The sequence below is a fragment of the Pinus tabuliformis genome, chromosome J, assembly GCF_031772625.1.
Source record: "Pinus tabuliformis cultivar Carrire ecotype Pingquan chromosome J, CPIR1, whole genome shotgun sequence".
NCBI lineage: Eukaryota > Viridiplantae > Streptophyta > Pinopsida > Pinales > Pinaceae > Pinus > Pinus tabuliformis.
Genome location: NC_142295.1, coordinates 584,739,808 through 584,758,903, shown reverse-complemented (window position 1 = coordinate 584,758,903; position 19,096 = coordinate 584,739,808). Strand labels below are relative to the sequence as shown.

The window sequence follows — 19,096 nt, the reverse complement described above, 5'->3', positions numbered from 1 at the left end:
AGCTTTATAATGAACATGAGTGGACCTTCGATGTCGTATCTCACAAAGATAAGTGGTGTTGTGTAACAAGTCTTGAATAGATCGACTAAGGAGACGATATAGGCCTCCAATTCACACACCAATTACCTTGGCAAATTCAAAGGAGAATCCTTTTTCCAAACTAGAACTTGTCCATCAACGAAAGCAATTGTGTTGAATTTCCACCAAATTTTGCAACTGCTTGAATGAATAATCTAAAACTAATTTATTTTCACCAAGACACAAAATTTCCCAACAATAGATAAGCACTGGAATAAAACGTAGGGATAAAGAATGCAATCACACAAAGACATTCTTACAAAGTATGATGCCATAGTATCATTCTTTGTCATCTTGATCTCATGAAGTTGACCCCTTAGACTTATGAATGAATGAAATTTTAACGTCCATGAGACTAAAAATAGTCTATGGGACAACCAGCCTCCTTGCTTTTCGCCTTTTTCAATTCAATCTTTTTCTTCCTCAAATTAATGATGAGCTGACCCAACCTTCTAACAATCCCCTCACTGAAAAGACAATGCGAAGGAACCGATGTTAACATACTGGCGTAACTGTCTCTGATGTCTCTGAAAGAATCACACTCCAAAATGAAATGTTTTTCCGATTCCACTGCCCCAGAAGTGCAAAAGGTACACACCCATTCTTCCCAAGCTTCTTTAGGTATTTTCCACCGACCCATTTCGCATCAAAGTTAATGCGAGTTAGTTCTTAATTGAGTAATAAGAATCTTTGCTCTCCATGGAATGCTAGCTCCAATGTACTCTTTTTGTTGGAGATCACAAGTGGGCTTGAATTCCTTAATATAGAACTTCCTCTTTCTACCCAACTCTTTTCTCCGTAACAAAATTCTTTAACTCCTTGCTATTTGTGGGACAGACATTGAGTTAAATATTCCATTTTTGCATCCATTTGTTGTTTTGTCTCATCCATGATTTCTTTCTTTCACTCATGCCTTCATTGAAGATAACTTTAGGCCATCTACCTACTCCCATTTGCTCAATTCTTTTTAGGTACCTTATGAGACGCACCATAGCAATTGCTTCGATGGGAGTTGCTCCTGTTTCACTCAACATTATCTCATAAGGAACCGAACTTTTTATTTTGAACTTGCTCATGATCAAGCGTTTTTGGATTTTCTCAATTTGCTTCCATTTTGAGACAGGGATGTTGCTAGCCCACAGTTCACACCCATATAATATCACTGGACAAACTAGGAGCCCAAAAACCACTTTAATCGTTTTCCAATCCCATAACTCTGCCTCTCTACAATCCAATGAGGGCATCATACATTTCCTTGGAAGTTTCGTGAACAACAATATAGGGAGTTAGATGATCCCTAACAGATTCCACAATGATGCTTCTAGCCAAGATATCTGTTCCTAAAACTTGTCTTTTCCTGCTTCATTAGTTGGTTAGGTGACTTTTCCCAATACAATACCCAAGACTTTATGCCTAGCAAGCACTAGGTCAATTTTAGCCTTCCATGCCATGTAATTTGTAGCTCCTGCAAGCTCGTTCTTTGTCTTCATGAAGGAATTCATGGTGAACATGTCCAATCAAAACAAAAGATGTAGAATCCCAAAGCTCTTCAAAGTGCTCTCAAAGCTCTTTAAGGTGATCTCGATGATCTTTCTCTTCACCAAAGCGCTGACCCCATGTTGATTTTCTAATGCAATCAAGACTAGTACAATTTTTCAAATTGATAACTACTTCCAATGATACAATTGATAACTACTTCCAATGATCCAATCATTTATACACGAAAAATTTCAACCATTCACTTCCTTCAATAGAGCAATAGACATCACAGTAAACAGTAAGACAAGAGACACCAAAATTTAGGCTAGCAACCAGGGAAAACCCAACAATCTTTCCTTATGAGAGAGAATTCAGTTCATCAAAATGTACAACAAAATATTCCAAACAAGATTCCAATTGTCTAACCTCAATAATGCCAAGTAAAACCAATTAAAGGAGAGAAAAATAGTCAACATTGGTCAATGTCACAGTGTGCAATAGAAGGGACGAAATTCAGTCTAAATCACAGTCAATGAATCCAATCAAAGCACAAAGTTGACCTGCAGTCAACCTTCAATCAACAACGCACAAAAAGGAAGAGAATCTCGATCAAACAGAGTCAACAGACCTCTGAAATTTTTGGCCTTAAAAACAATCAACATTTTGGTCAAACAGAGAGCAATGAACCAAAGTCAACACTAGTCAAACAGATGTCAAAAGGTTGGTCAACGCAAAAGTCAAATCTCCTCCTTTCCTCTGCATGTGTGATCTTCTCCTCCTTGTTTCAAATAGAATGATGCGATGGATGAGATGCCAAATGTGAGATCAATGAACTTGTATTTATACATGAGTTAGAAGGAGGGTTTTTGAAATTGGGGTCAAACCCATTCATGTGTGGAGCCTACTTGTGCACTTTAGGCCGACTTGGTTAACATTCAAAAATACAAAATTTCCTCTTTGATTTTCCAATGAAAATACTGACCATCGCTACCAATTTTCAACACTTGATATGCCTGCAAAAGATCTTCCGATTGATTATTCTTTTTCTTTTTCCATCCTTCAAACAATGCCTTCACACTTGGTTTTGTCTCAAGAAAATATTGGTTTCCCCTCCTTATGAAGATAGTATGCCACATATAAATATAGGGGATACCGAACACTAATCACAAATAACAATAGGAACTACATTGACTTGCATTTCATCAATGAAATTCGCACTAATAGAAATCTAACCTTACACTATTTGGCAAGGTATAACTCTACATCCTTATTCACCCAACCCACAAGGTATGGATGATATTGAACAAGCATTTCTAAACCAAGTTTACTTACTAGATCTCCTGCAATGATGTTTTTCTCTAAACCTAAATCAAACAATGCATCTTATTCTTCTTGATATGAATCTTGATATGGGAAAGCATTGTCATCTTCTTCTCCTCTATTATGGGGACTACTCAAGCTCACTTCCATCTGAGTTATTTTCAATCTATTTTCCTACTTTCATTAGAAGATTCTTCTTCTTGGAATCCCCCTAATTGTAGCTACTAGGATTCAATGTTAGATGCTAATTCCAACATTTTTCTCTCGTATGGCACTCACTATTTCAATGGTCATAGTGGCTATTAGGGTTCTTGCACACATGCTTGTGGCAATAATCTTCTTATTTTTCCCTTTTCCATTCTTATTCTGACTCAAAGCTCCATGCTCGTTTGACTGCTTTGAACCATTTGGTTGCCTTTTGTTCTTGTCAAACTCAATGTATTGGGCCGATAAACAGGCCTCATCATTTGGAATAGTTGAAAAATTGCTTCCTCATGCAAATTCATACATTTCACCTCAAAATTGGGGTTTCCCGAATCTATCTCCTATGAAATTTCAACCTTAGGGGTGAATACATAACATAAATTACACCAACATATAATTCATTTTTGTCCAAACAAATACACAAGGACACCCAAGAAAATAACATCGAATAAATGAACTTTAAGGAAATAATGTTTCCAGTGGTTAGGGCACAAATTCCAACATATAATACACCTAAAAATTACTTATTATAATATATTTATTACATCCCACTTAACTTCTATATCTTTGTCAAATTACTCATCCAAATCAACTAGTTGTTCATGTTAAATCTACATACCAAAAACCCCTATATTTATATAAATATAGAAAGCATGCCTCTCATAAATAGAGGGGATACTGAGCAAGCAATCTCCAATGTGCAAATTCATCACAAACCATCTGTTATGTGCCAAACCATCTCAAACAATCCAAGGGTGAAATATACACCATGTACCCAAAATCTCATGAAGCACTCCCAAACATGGTGCAAACACTTTAGGAGTAAATTGAAAGCCAACAATAGACAGATCGAGATCATATTCCAAATTGATGAGCAGTGCTATGGTGGCATTTTTTCAAGAGTTGAACAATTCTATATTGATGATCGATGAATATCTATAAACCCTTCCACTTTAATATTGAGTTGCATCATCAAAAACCTACTCTCTTATTTCAAATATCATTAACTCTTCTCTGAGTTGGGTTTCCCACTCACTCTTGTATCTTCTCTCTCTTGTATTCATGTCTCTATACAGCACCTCTTTATAAAAAGTACAAAACAAAGATCATAATCGCTAAGTTGCACTAAAACGGATATGGGAACAAATACAAATATGAGGTTCGAAACGGATACGGCAAATATTCAAAAAAATCTAAAAATGATACAAGGAAACGGCATATATATATATATATATATATATATAATTCATACCACCATTCATCTTTTAGAATCTAGATTCTATATTTAAAAATACATAAACATCATCATGAATTCAACATAAACAAATCATCATCATCAATTCAGAAAAAAAACCTGCGGCAATATAAAGATTATGAAAATTTAACATCCATTGATGTTAAGTGAATAAATTATAGGTCATATTAAATCCCCACTTCATTCCAAATTCTAGCAACAACTATTTTCAGAATAAGCAATGTCACATGGTTCGGGTTCGAGATTGAATTCAACAACAATAAAGTTTGAATCAAATTCATATTTAGCGATAAAATTCGAATAAGGTTCGATATTAGGTTCGTGTGTGTGTGTATATAATTTTTTCAAAATATGTAAAAAAATTATATATAATATAATTTATATTAATTTTAATTCTATATACAACTAAAAATCATATTAATTTATAATATATATGAAGTATAATAATTTATAATATCATAATATATCATATTATTAGAATTTATTAATTTATATATATATATAATTTAGAACATAATTAAATTTATTATTTGAAACGTGTGCTTTAATGAATCACCCTGTAAATACATGACCCTATAACTCCCGTCCCCAATACAACTCATGTAGAGTCCCATAACATGCCTCCAGTAATTTAGGTTGACAGCTGTAACCTACCCAGCGTAATTTTCATTGACTCTCTGTTCACGCATAACTTGCACACACTTCTTTAGTTTGGTTAATGGACATGCAATTCTTATGGGTTATATTTCTTAATCAAATTGTTTATTCATGTGATCACCCTCTCCATTGACAATACTTGAAATGGGGATTTGTTGTTTGATTTATTTAAGCCTTGAACACCTGAACCTGAACCAAAGTTTTTAGATTGGCCTAAACTAAACCCTGGCTCTTTAAATCCAGCAAACCCTAACTAGGTTAAGAGGGGGGTGGGCCCAAAAATGAAAAAACTCTATGACTTCACGTTCCCAATTTTGGGGTTTTACAGGTGGTGGATCTGTTTTCGGAAACGGATCACGATTTTACGTGATACATTTCCAGATTTCAGGAAACAGCTCCAAAATAAATTACCAAAGTCTGAAACGTTTCGAAACTAGGATTCGATGCTTCTGAAAATGTGAAGCGCTATTAAATGTTTCAGTGATGTTTCACTGGCATATCATACGCGTCTCTGTTCCTAAAACGTTGAATAGCATTTCTGGGGGTTGGGAGGGACGATTCCAGTAACTTAGCACAATCGTCAGATGATGACCAATTCAATGGTCACATTTCTTCAAGAGTCCAATGTAGAAATTTTGAATAATATGACACTTATTCTCAGAGATTATCCCGATTATACACTATTGCGGAATACATGCATAATACATAACCTCTTCTACGTTGATCATCAATTTTGCGGAATTAAAAACAACGAAACATCAATCGCATGCACACATTAACACAGTATGTAACCCGGGGAAAGCATACAGCTGAAAACCCCACACTATCTGTATATTATAATAATTGAGAACATGTAACAATACATAGTACAATACTCCTCACAATTACTCAGTACTATCTCCACCTGTTACACACAAACTAGCTCAGATCTGATGCCTCAAATCTCCTCCACTGTTTGCCTACCTCCACTGCGCAATCCTGCATGAGAATAGATGAGAATGGTTGATCCAAACTCGTATTTCCCTTGGTTGAACCACGCAATCCTCATTGGCAATACTCAATCCATTGATTGTGCAAATTTCATGCACAACTATAGTCACAACTGATAGTTGTATTGCCCTTTCACTCACCTCTTACACTTGTCTCCATTGAACTGTCCATGCACTGAGTTAACTGATGTATTCTTTAGTTGCTTTATGAGTTAATAATTAGTGAATTAATTAACAATTAATTCACATCACTCATCACTAGTGTATTCTGCAGTTAGACTAAATACAACTAGTTCAACTAAGTCAAACTGAACACAACTCCATCAACTCCTCAATCAACTCCACCAAACTCAATCACTTGAGTTCTAACTGAAGTCCATCATGCAATAGCTCAACTGACTCATAAGATAAGCGTATTTCCTTCTGGCAGTTGCATGTGCCACATTCGTAGCTCAAACTGAAGTGCTCCAAGAGGATAAGATAATGTTTATAGTCCAAATATTATTAAGAGCTAATAATATTCAACTGTTCTATTTTTAGCCTGGCAGTCTAAAAATAGACTCCGCCCATATGTCTAAAAATAGAAATCCATCTATTTTACCAACATGATCAATCATCCATAAATAGCATCCTGCAACTCATAGACCATGATCCATATGTCTAAAAATAGACATAGTCTAAAAATAGACTTTGCGCCAAAAATAGCCTGCGGGCCCACTTAGTGAAGGCGACTCCTTTCCACTAAGCTCCATCATCTTGTTGCATTTTCAACACTCCCTCTCAACAAGATATGGATTATCTGCAACCCCTATCCTGCAACTCTGGAATGTTCTGCATGCAACACATTTGCCCGATCCACTTGCTCCAACAACACTTGGAACAAAAAAAAACACTCCCAACTGACCACTCTGTTGGGCTAGGAACATACTCTGATGCTGAAGCTCTACCTGCTGCTGACAAGTGCTCCCTCTCTGACATCTGCGCTACTGCAACATCTCCATGCATCTCGTACCATTTCACACCTCTCTGTGCCACCTAGCATTGTGCAAAACACTTGTGCCTCTCGCATCGCTGCAGCCTGCTAGCTATGCGTTGTCCTGGGATTCCCTGCACTGTCGCTCTCTCTGTCGCTCCATCCGCATCTGTCTCTACCCAATCAGTCAGTTCTTGCTACTCCACATCGGGGCTCCCGTAGCAAGGTCTCATCCAAGAGGTTGGGTACCTCAAGGATCCTGCCCCTCCTCCTTGGGACGATCACTCTATATCGCCCCACCTCCTACCTGGAGGTATGGCTGCATGTGATCCCTCAGCCCACCTGGTTCGAAGTTTCCCCCTACTGGAGGTCTCTGTTTGAGTAGATGCCTCTACTAGATCTCCTCTCAGCTTCCCTTGTTGTGGCTGCTCCACAACCTCCTGAAGCTGTTGCACCAATCGTGGCTCCTCCACAATCGTCTGAGACTTCTTCTGGCTCTGCATGTTGAGAGATAATATACGCTCCCTCTCAACCACCAAGTCTCCATCAATTGCCTCACTGCTCAAGGCTTTGCATGCATTTGAACCTCAAGAGCATACAGGTTCTTGACTCGTGAACCAATCTGCTTCACCTGTCTAGTGATGATGTGTCTAAGGAAAACCTTTCCCTTACTGAAGACTACATCATAGCCTCTGTCTTCCAGCATCGCGATCGACACCAAGTTTCTCTCCAGTCCTGGTACATACTTGACATCGGTCAAGGTAAGGCGAGCTCCATGCTCCCTCTGAAAAATAACCGTGCCTACACCTGAGACACTATACTTCTTATCATTACCCATCGCTATGAGTATTTGGAGATCTTTCTCCTCCAAAGTACTGAACAAACTCTTGTCACCAGTCATGTGGAAAGAAGCTCTACTGTCAAGAAACCAACCACTTCCCACCATGGATGAAACCATGCATGCGAAGAGTGTGAAATCCAACTCAAATTGTGAAGCAAGTGCCTCACCTTCAGATCCTTCCTTGGATCCCTTCTTGAATTTCCTCCGTGGACAATTTGCAGCATAATGGCCCACCTCATGGCAACGAAAGCATCGTACTTTCGATTTGTCAACCTTCTTCCCATCATTGGAAGAACTGGATTCAGAAAGAGAACCCTTCTCCTTCCCCTTCTTTTCTTTGGCAGCCAAAGCACAATTTTCTTCATCAGATGCCTTTGATGAAGATCCGTCCCTGGAATTCCGCCTGATCTCCTCTTGCACAAGATCCGACCAAAGTCTCTCCCATCCTGGCAATTTCTCCCGACCATTGACAGAGTCCTGATAGAAATGCCAACTCTTCGGAAGACCAAGGAGAGCCAAGCTCACCAAGTCCTCATCATCGACAGTCACCCCCACACTTCCCAGCTCATCCCGGCATTGGGTGAACTTCGTGAGATACATGGGCATACTGTCTCCATTCTCACACTTAATGTTTCTGAGTTTATCCTTGAGCGCCAACTTCCTCTGGTCGCTCTTGCTTTGGAATAAATATGTCAACGCTTTCCACATCAAGTATGGAGAAGCCTTTCCATGCAGGCTATATACAATGTGATCCTTCATGCCCTCCAACAGAATCCTTCGACACTTTGCTGTCTTCTTTTGCCAAACCTCAACGTGAGCAGCATCAGTAGGCTTTGGGACCTCAGCCTCTATGAACTTCTTCAGCCCATTGTCATCTAACACCGCCTCCATCCTGTCTTTCCATGAAATATAATTCGAGCTGCCTTCAAGGGCATACTCCAATCGCAATCCGTTGAAAGACATTTCAACTTTGACACCAAGAAAACACTGCTGCAAATTCGAATTCCACCAACGCAAAACTCAACCGCTTCTGATCTAAAATTCGTGAGAACAAAGTATTTCTCGTACAGAGATTGACTGTATGGGCTTTTACCGGATATCTCACCTTCCAAAGGAAGGATGAATCCAGAGGCTACCTGGCCCGATTACAGACTCTGCCTGAAGAAATAAAATGTAAACACTTTCTGAATAATAGATCTGATGATCAACTCTGCTCCGATACCATCTAGAAATTTTGAATAATATAACACTTATTCACAGAGATTATCCCGATTATACACTATTGCGGAATGCATGCATAATGCATAACCTCCTCTACGTTGATCATCAATTTTGCGGAATTAAAAAACAATGAAACATCAATCGCATGCGCACATTAACACAGTATGTAACCCAAGGAAAGCATACAGCTGAAAACCCCACACTATCTGTATATTATAATGATTGAGAACATGTAACAATACATAGTACAATACTCCTCACAAGTACTCAGTACTATCTCCACCTGTTACATATAAAATTAGCTCAGATCTGAAACAATCACAGGTTCAAATCTCCTCCGCTGCTTGCGTGCCTCCACTGCGCAATCCTACATGAGAATAATGAGAATCGTTGATCGAAACTAGTATTTCCCTTGGCTGAACCACGCAATCCTCATTGGCAATACTCAATCCATTGATTGTGCAAATCTCATGCACAACTATAGTCACAACTGACAACTGTCTTGCCCTTTCACTCACCTCTAACACTTGTCTCCACTAAACTGTCCATGCACTGTTAACTAATGTATTCTTTAGTTGCTTTATGAGTTAATAATTAGTGAATTAATTAACAATTAATTCACATCACTCATCACTAGTGTATTCTGCAGTTAGACTAAATACAACTAGTTCAACTAAGTCAAACTGAACACAACTCCATCAACTCCTCAATCAACTCCACCAAACTCAATCACTTGAGTTCTAACTGAAGTCCATCATGCAATAGCTCAACTGACTCATAAGATAAGCGTATTTCCTTCTGGCAGTTGCATGTGCCACATCCGTAGCTCGAACTGAAGTGCTCCAAGAGGATAAGATAATGTTTATAGTCCAAATATTATTAAGAGCTAATAATATTCGACTTTTCTATTTTTAGCCTGGCAGTCTAAAAATAGACTCCGCCCATATGTATAAAAATAAAAGTCCATCTATTTTTACCAACATGATCCATCATCCATAAATAGCATCCTGCAACTCATAGACCATGATCCATATGTCTAAAAATAGACTTTGCGCCAAAAATAGCCTGCGAGCCCACTTAGTGAAGGCGACTCCTTTCCACTAAGATCCATCATCTTGTTGCATTTTCAACATCCAACAGTTCTATATTGATGATGGTTGTGTATTCATATTGAGTTGGGTCATGATCACAAAGCCACTCTATCTTATTTCAGCTACGACTATCCTTTTATTGAGATGGGTATGCTCGCTCCTTTGGTAATTTAGCATCCTTCTTCATGTCCCCATGCTCACATTACAAGAGAATGTTGAAATGATGGCTCATTTGTAACATCATATTGATTCATATTGCAATTGATTATTTGACCTACCAGCACCATATCTTAAGTGTTTTAACTTTTACTTGGTTGGATTAGGCTTTGGTGAAGGTGTCACCATAGATCTATGCCTTCAACAACATTTTCGCTTGCTTGAACAAAAGGTGGGGTTGGGGGAAAGGGGGGGGGATACTAAAGCAGGTTAGTTGATGCTAGTCCATTTGAAATCAACTTCTTTTAAGCACCAAGTCTAAGGGTAGATTCTGCACCAACAAGCATTGGTTGTCAAGAGTACAATTCATTAGGCAGGTGTGACAGGTGTTGCTTGTGTTTTGTATGGCAAAGATGAAATGGCCATGCATGTATTTTGGAGCTGTCAGGCTAAGCTGGAGTTTTGGAAATGACCTGGGGTTGAACTTCACTTCTTTACTCCCCCCACTTTGGAAAGGCCCTCTCATAGGTGATAGTAGATAGTAGATACTTGAGTGGTTCAAGACTTGCAAATAATTGTGGCACTTACTATGGTTGATTGTTATTAGTTTTCTATGGAACCATGAAATGTCCTGTTACTTTTCAATAGGATTCTTCTTTTAGCCTTGGCAATATGAGGAGGCTTTAAGCAAGAGTTTCCTTTGCTTCTGAAAGTTAAACTGTCTTCGCCGTCATAAAGTCTCTCTTCTTTGTGTACAATGACATATGTAATTTTTTTGTTCCCTTTGTTGATTTGACAATGAAGTTTTAAGTAATCTATGCATCTTTTTCAATAAAATGGAAAAAGGGCACAACAAATTTGTAAATTTTGTACAAGTTCAAACATTAAATGTCGTGTTCATGCAAGTCATTAAAATACCTCCAATTAAAGATTTTATGACTCAAATCATCATTGTGTCAAAAGGGTCAAAAGGATCCTCTCTATGCAAGTTCAATTCCAACTTCTAATTGCTTGCCGCCCTGTGACAATTTGCCTCTGCAGGGAGCCAATTCATGTGAATAGAATTAAGCAAGACTCTTGATGACTTTGACCAAATAGATTCCCTCTAGCAACTGCTTAGCCAAGTTTTACATTCACAGATCCATGAATGCAATTCCCTTCATTGAACAAGGCATTTCAAACAAAGAAAATGTAATTGCAAATCATGACAATGTCTACACTGGAAAGGAAGTAAATCAAGAGTATTTCTTCTTGGATAAGAATTCTTTTGGAAAGAACGATGTTCACAGAGGAAATAGGATGTAAAAATAGGGAAGTCTTTTACAAATGTCAAAACTAGATTGATGTTGTATATTTAGAAGAAAAGTTCTAAGACACTGGTTGGAGGTAATCAAAAAAACTTTTACTAGTATTGAACATGATCCTATAAAGAGCTCTGTGATTTACTTGTGTCCAGGAATGACATAATCTGCTTGATCGTATATAGCATGAAATTGATCTTTTTAATATACCACTTGCACTCGACATCAGTCCTATCTAAAGAAGGTAGACACTAGACTGCTGCCTCACTAAATAGGCAACAGAAGGACCTTTTATCTTGAGGTACACTGGTAATCTAAGTACTAAAACATTCCATCTCCAAATCCAAGAAGCAAAATTTGCATGTACCTCACTTTTAAATTTTCTATATTTGAAAGAAAAGGTGGAATAAACTTGAAAGTTAAGAGTAAAGCCAAAGAGGTACCTCACTTTTTGTTCAACTATCCACCATGTTCCTATAATGAATTCTGATAATCCACTTGCATCAATGATAAACATAATCCAGATTCCACATACATAGTGAACAAAAATACTATGAATTCCAAATTTTATGTAAATGATTATTACAATTATTAGTCTAGACTCTAGAGGCAACATTCTAAAAATATAAACCTATACATTCTAGTCATGATATCCATAGAATGCAGAGATTAACCTGCTGTCATCATTAGACTGCAATCTGAATCTCTAAGAAACAAAATGTTTTATGTCCCCATCTAAGGGAGTTAGCTAATGTCTTCCGCTCTTTGGATATGCTGTTCAACATCAATCCTATCAAGGGGATAAATGACACCTGTGATATGCTTAAAAATATTGAGCATAAAATGTATGTTAGAAATAAATGTCCTCTTAATAAAAGTATCGAACATATGTAATCTCTTAACAATCAGGTTTAACTTGGGAAATTGGGCCATTTGAAGAAAACTTTGAGAAAACAGACTGAAGTTGTGCCCATGGTTCAGAGAAGTAAACAGATTAGTATAAACAATGGCATAGTTAGGTTATTGGGAACATTTAGTTTCAAGTGCAAAGAACAAGATTGAGAGATTTTCTCTCGTCAAAACTATGTCAGCCATGAAACTTATCATATTCAAAAAACTTACAAGTATAAACCAAGAAATAGTTTTCTCATCCCTTCCTCAACTCAAGTACAAATTGGTCAAAAAGAGAATGCCCATAAGGAAACATGGAAATAGTTTTGAGCAGAAAGACCATAAAGCAAGCTGCAATCCAAGTAAAAGGGAATGGATCGACCTAGCTCCTTTATGTTATGTCAATCATAATGCTTCCATTCGATATCACGATTCACACCAAAGTAATTAGTTTTAAAACCAGTTAACATCACATTTTACGATGGTCTAAATTCAAAATGTGTAAACTTTGAATTCATGTCTTAGACTTTTAGCTAGTTGGAATGATAAACCAAAATAGAGTGGGATAATGATGAGGTGCCCTATAGCCTAAAAATATAAAATATAAAATATAAAATAATAACAATAACAATAAATGGAAGGAAAACTCTCTTGCAATGTTGAAGGAAAATGTTTATTCATCCATGGTTATAGAAACTCTAGCCAATCTAAATTAGTAACGATGACATAAAGGATGGACCAAAACTTTCAGATAAATTTCTGCTGAGTAGTAGCAAGAACTCATGTCCACTGCCTATCAACCTCAACATATGTCAAGCAGGGAATTCTTTAATACTTTGCTAAGCTATATTACGGATGGTGTTAGCTGTACAAGAGTAGACAGAAACATCAAGAATTCACTTGATTAGCAGATGGTTGTGTTAAGTCCACAGAGATCTCTGGATCAAATATCACAGGTCCTTTCGGGTTACCACTTACCAGCCACATATGCAGTTGGTGTTTGATCCACCTTCCATCTGGAAATTCTGAGGAAGAAGGGAGAGAGCTCAGCAAGGGCTGGTATGGTGCCAGTGCCCTCAATCTTTGCTTGAGCATTTGAGAATGGGGTGAGATTATTTTCCTCGGAAAGGGAGGAGCTCCACAAGGGCTGGCATGGTACCAGCACCCCCCAATCTTTGCTTAAGTGTGTACTGGTAGGGTGAGATTATTTCCATGAACAGAAAAAAGGATAGACAGATCATACAATACATTTTTGGGAAAACAATGTCAGAAACTAGCATGCTTGCCCTCACCTAGTATTAGCAAATGAAGTGATGTGGATGATGGTAGGGTGAGAATATTTCCTCGGACAGAAAAAGGATAGACAGATCATACAATACATTTTTGGGAAAACAATGTTAGAAACTAGCATGCTTGCCCTCGCCTAGTATTTAGCAAATGAAGTGATGTGGATGAAAGGTGAAAGGCTGATACCTTATGCAATGCATGTCTGCACATGTGCATCTGTGTGTGTATCTAGGTGCATATGCATACAACCTAGGGTGAGAATATTTCCTTGGACAGAAAAAAGGATAAACAGATCATACAATACATTTTTGGGAAAACAATGTTAGAAACTAGCATGCTTGCCCTCGCCTAGTATTAGCAAATGAAGTGATGTGGATGAAAGGTGAAAAGCTGATACCTTATGCAATGCATGTCTGCACATGTGCATCTGTGTGTGTATCTAGGTGCATAGGCATACAAACTATAAATAAGCATGTGTGTGTGCCATGTGTCTTGAGAAAGAGGGAGAGCGGGAGAGAAAAGAGGACTAACCAACACCAGGTACTTGATGATCATTGACAATTTCAAAATTCTTGTAGGTATAACCTACAAAATTTACATCCTTTGACGAAAGCATCTGCCATGAGACAATGAGCATGTAATTAGATGCCCATACTTTACAATACAATGATGGGACATTCAGCACATTGGAACCATATTGAAATACTTTATAACTATATGCATACAAAACAATTCCCATCTTCACTCTTAACCATACAAATCAATTACCATCTTCACTCTGGGTAACCAATAGATCATTCACCAAAAAAAATCAATATCAAACAAAACGAATTTTGTGGTGAGGCCAATAACAAGATCATAGCAACAAAAACTTTAAACCCATAAATAGATTCCATAATTTTCTAGAAAAATTCTCATGCAAGTAGGTAGGAGAAGTATAACAAAAGCTAATAATAATAAACAGTACAAAACATAGATGTAACAAAGATCAAGAGAATTTGATATGAAATACAAACAAAGATAAGGATCATCATTCTGATTGGGTAGAAAAAACATAGATGTTTTCAAGAAATAAAATGAACAAGATTGCAACACACAACAAATCATAATTAAGTTGCAACTCCTTCAAACTGATAACAAAACAACAACAATTTCAGAGCCACTCCACATCCGAATCCTCAATTTCACAGGTAGGAAGATTTAAAATATTTTTACAGGTTAAGATCACTAAGCTCATTTTTAGAAAGTAATACAGCAAAAAAATGTGCATGTCTCATGCTTGCATGAACCATCCACTTACCTTTCTCCATGGACCTGACCTTGAAGAAGACTGCATTTGGGGTCCAGCCTGCATTCAAACATGCAATTAAAATGTCATGATTTTACGAAAGGAATCAACAGCATGTTACCATATTCATTAATTTACATAAATACAAAAATAAAAAGCATAGACATAATGACACAGGAAATCATGTGTGCTATGGAAGGACTTTCAGAGTATAATGATTCTACAACGCATATACTAGCCCAAGACTTCATGGACACTATCCAGAAGTTTTCCAAACAAGAACCAAAAAGTTAAATACCATTTACAGCATCACACATAATCACAGATGTGAGACTGTCTGAGCAAACCACAATATTCTGGGTAGGAAGAGTCCACCATGACACCACTAACAGGGGAGGAGCCAAGCCAAAAAGTTGATGCAAAGATAAAGAAGGAACCACAAGAAATGTATCAAGGATGGATAAATTGATCACTACAGTAGTTACAACTTTTGCAGGAGCTAATCCTAGCAATACAATCACAACAGTAGCTACAGCAAAAACTAATAATCGATATGCAAACAGAGCAGGGGCATGGGGGACTTGTCACAGACCCAGGAAGGAAGATCCAAATAAAATTTGCATGGAAACTGGGATGCAATCAAAATAACATATCAGATATGCAAGCACTGGATAAAGGTCTTGATCTAGCACTCTCAAAAAATATTAAAGGGGTTGTGTTAAGGCCATTAGAAATTGGCCACGGACATTGTGAATGGATCCTATATTCCAAGGAGCATCTACATTAGAAGAAAAAGTGATAGGGTGTAACTGAAAACCCGAAATTCAAATAGATTACCTTTACCCACATGAATAGTGAATTTAAGGGGTAGCAGATGAATTAACTAGTAAAGGGACTTATATTTAGTCCCCAAGACTTTACAATTATGGAAGATTAATGAGGCTGGGACAACACAACAATATCTATCTCACACAATGTGAGATACAGGTGATCCAGCCTCACCACCTTGAAACAACCGGTGCACTGGAAGATGCAGAGAGTATGTGAAAGCAGCAGTAGGGGATGAAGCAGATCCCCAACCTGCACTGTTAAGCATCTGTTGTGCAAACAAGCCAGGAGAATATCACCCAAAAAGCTGAAAACCCAAGTGGTCATATTAGCAGAAGAGGTGACTGCACTAAAAGAGACATTTAAGCAGCTAATTGAGAAAACGACCAACTTAAGACAATACCAAAAGGCCAAATTTTGTCAGATGTTGAAGCAAATAACAATGTCAAAGTGGAATTCAGAAACTGGCAATCTGAAATTTTGACAACTGGAAGAAAATGTAGGCGGCTCCCGAAAAAAGATTGGAAACGCAAACCTAGAGTCCTACATGGAACACTAGAGTACTCAGGAGGTAAATGAAAGTCCTATAATACAACTGGCAGATCAAAAATTGGTGGGTGACTCTGAAACACCTAACAGCAGCTCTAGCAATGACTGGAAGGAAATGAGCTCAGCATGGGACCAGACACAGATAAAAGGAAGGACCGTTATGCTCCAATGCCTGATGTAATGTAAGTAGGCTATAATGCATTGTACAGGCTGAATTTGCAGCTTATCCCCTTTGACTTCAGAGCATTTTCAAGCTCACCTTCTTCCTACACAGGATATGCTAACACAGCCACAGATCATGGGAAGTATTCTTATTTGGCTCTTTAATCCTTGTCAAGATTGCTTCTTTAGGTCTTTCATGTCTGAAACAGTGTTGGTGGTCCAAGTCAGTGCGATCTCCTCTGATCGCTTCACACTTTACAGGTTCTCCTGGAAACAGGAAATTATCAGGGCAATAGGAGATTTACCATCATTAAATCCAGACCACTTCGATCACTTCTCCCTGTCCCCTTAGCCCAAGGTTCTCCTTCTATGGATTTACTTCTTGGAAATTGTGGATGTTCTTATTATTTGGTCGAATTATTTACAGCAGCAATCTCATGGTCTTCTTTGGGTCCCATTGGGCCAGTTGAAAGTGCACTCTCACCAGCATCATATTGAGTTAGATTACCATATTACTCAAGAGAATAGATTCTGTTGGCCCTGTTCTCCTCAAGAGGTTAAGACTACGGAGCACTTCATCTTTAGGTGGCAATATGAGGAGCACTTCAATGTCTCTATAGAGACTTCACAGGGTCAATGTCCTCTTTCTTCTGTTACCTCAACCAATGACACCTAGCCTTGTGCCTCTAACAGGCAGTTTACCTTTAGGCAGTATGCTCTATGCAGCCCCTCCAAATCTACAACATTGACTTATCCTTCTTTTAGGCCATCTTACCAATGGAAATGTTAAGCACCACACTAACAATATGAATGTCAACTTAAGCAACAAAAGACTATTATGACAATGCCTTCCCTCATGGAGTACCCCACAGAGATTGGTACACTAGTTCTCAATGATAGGGGACCTTTCTTTTCCCCCTCCTATAAACAATGCATTTCCTCTAGGCAAGACCATATTATGAAGTGCGCAATGTCTCTTAGCATCAAAAAGAAAATCCATTAAGCATCCTTTCCATTCAATGACAATCCAAATTGTCTCAATTATCGGTTCTCACACTCTACACCAATGAAAAGAGACAACTTTTTCCTTGCCACAATATGTCGCATGTTGTTTACAACATAGGCGTTTCTTCAAACTTCTTTTACTCACCTCTCTGCTCTATTCACTAGCACATCAAATCATTACCTATTGACCTCCTTCCCACCACCTTTGTGATAAAATAAAAACTATTTGATCTCCAACTGCAGTAGACTTGACAAATTGAAGTTACCTCCCTCCAGCCCTCTACACCCTCCCTAACAAGTCTGCCCCTATCCATGTGAGATCCCAATGTCAACAGTCTCCTTGCCTGTGTCAATTTGAGGTCCAATTTGCAGAGCAAACTAACAACCTCTTCATTTTCATTCTCAGCAGCTTCAACAATTTTTTCAATAGTGAAGGGTTGTGACTTCCGCTCCTGTTAAGACTTCCTCCTTGGTATAGAGATTACAATATCATCATCTAAAGAAATACATTAAAGAAATTAAAACAAACAATGAAAATGTCACCACCATACACTTGACCAATTCCCATGCACTACATGTTATGTGCACTTACTCTTAACATTCTGTCACTCTATCAGCTTGGTAGATTTCACCAACTAAACTAGAATCCTTCCCACCCATCTCAAAAATCTCATCACTTGGCAATTTCCCTTCTCAAATTCCAAATGCAACAGTGGCACAAAATATTGATTGTTCAATCCACTTTAAGTTAGGAGCTTGGAATAACATGAGACGAAGTTAATCAAGAAATAATGCTGTGACTTCCTCCTCAGCATAGAGATTACAATGTCATCATCTTGATAAAGGCATTAAAAAATTAAAATAAACAATGAAAAAATCATCATCGTATAGCTGAATGATTCCCATGAACTATAACCATGTGGAGATGCGCCTAGTCTTAGCACTCACTCAAAATGGGGGACTTATCATGAAGTTCTTTACATTATATTCACGTGATCAACAAAAATGGACATAATGCAAAATATACAATAACTACTCTGCTTGTGATAAATACTCAAAGGAAAAGAGCCTCTTCATATTCATTCAGGAACACAAGAAACCTAGTCGATAAAAGACCACTCACTCAACTATCAAGATTCCCTAACTAGAGTCTAGAACTTCATAATAACCTCACAATGTAACTCACTATTTCTTCCACCTATCTTTTTGTAAAAGCTTATTACTTAGTTGCCCAATTAGTTGCCCAAATGTCAAATCAACATCTCAAGAAGTTATATTCAAGGTTTCAACGAAATTTTCATACCAAATAGGCTTTTTAATGTAATTATGCCCGTGTCTTCCACTTCAATTTTTCTATCAATAGCTTTCAACTAATCTCTAGTCTTTGTTATTTTCAATTAATGTTCCTAAAGCGACTCATTACTCCATATTTATTGAAAACAACAAATTTCTTGAGAAAAAATTTCTACCTTTACTCATCTCATGCATGTTTTTCAACCACTCCCAAATCTTGAAAACATC

At 37.7% G+C, this 19,096-nt stretch overlaps 1 protein-coding gene across 3 annotated transcripts in view; it reads right to left on the bottom strand.

Annotated features, from left to right (window-relative positions):
* The window catches only part of LOC149228337 (uncharacterized), an 84,337-nt gene that overhangs the window by 26,482 nt on the left and 38,759 nt on the right, over nucleotides 1–19,096 (bottom strand). For all 3 annotated transcript variants that reach the window (XM_089378158.1, XM_089378157.1, XM_089378159.1), the window contains exons 10-11: nucleotides 15,044–15,091; nucleotides 14,275–14,359 (exon numbers count right to left, since the gene is read on the bottom strand). In XM_089378158.1, coding sequence (XP_089234284.1) covers nucleotides 14,275–14,359; nucleotides 15,044–15,091 — 133 coding nt within the window. The remainder of the gene's footprint in view (nucleotides 1–14,274; nucleotides 14,360–15,043; nucleotides 15,092–19,096) is intronic.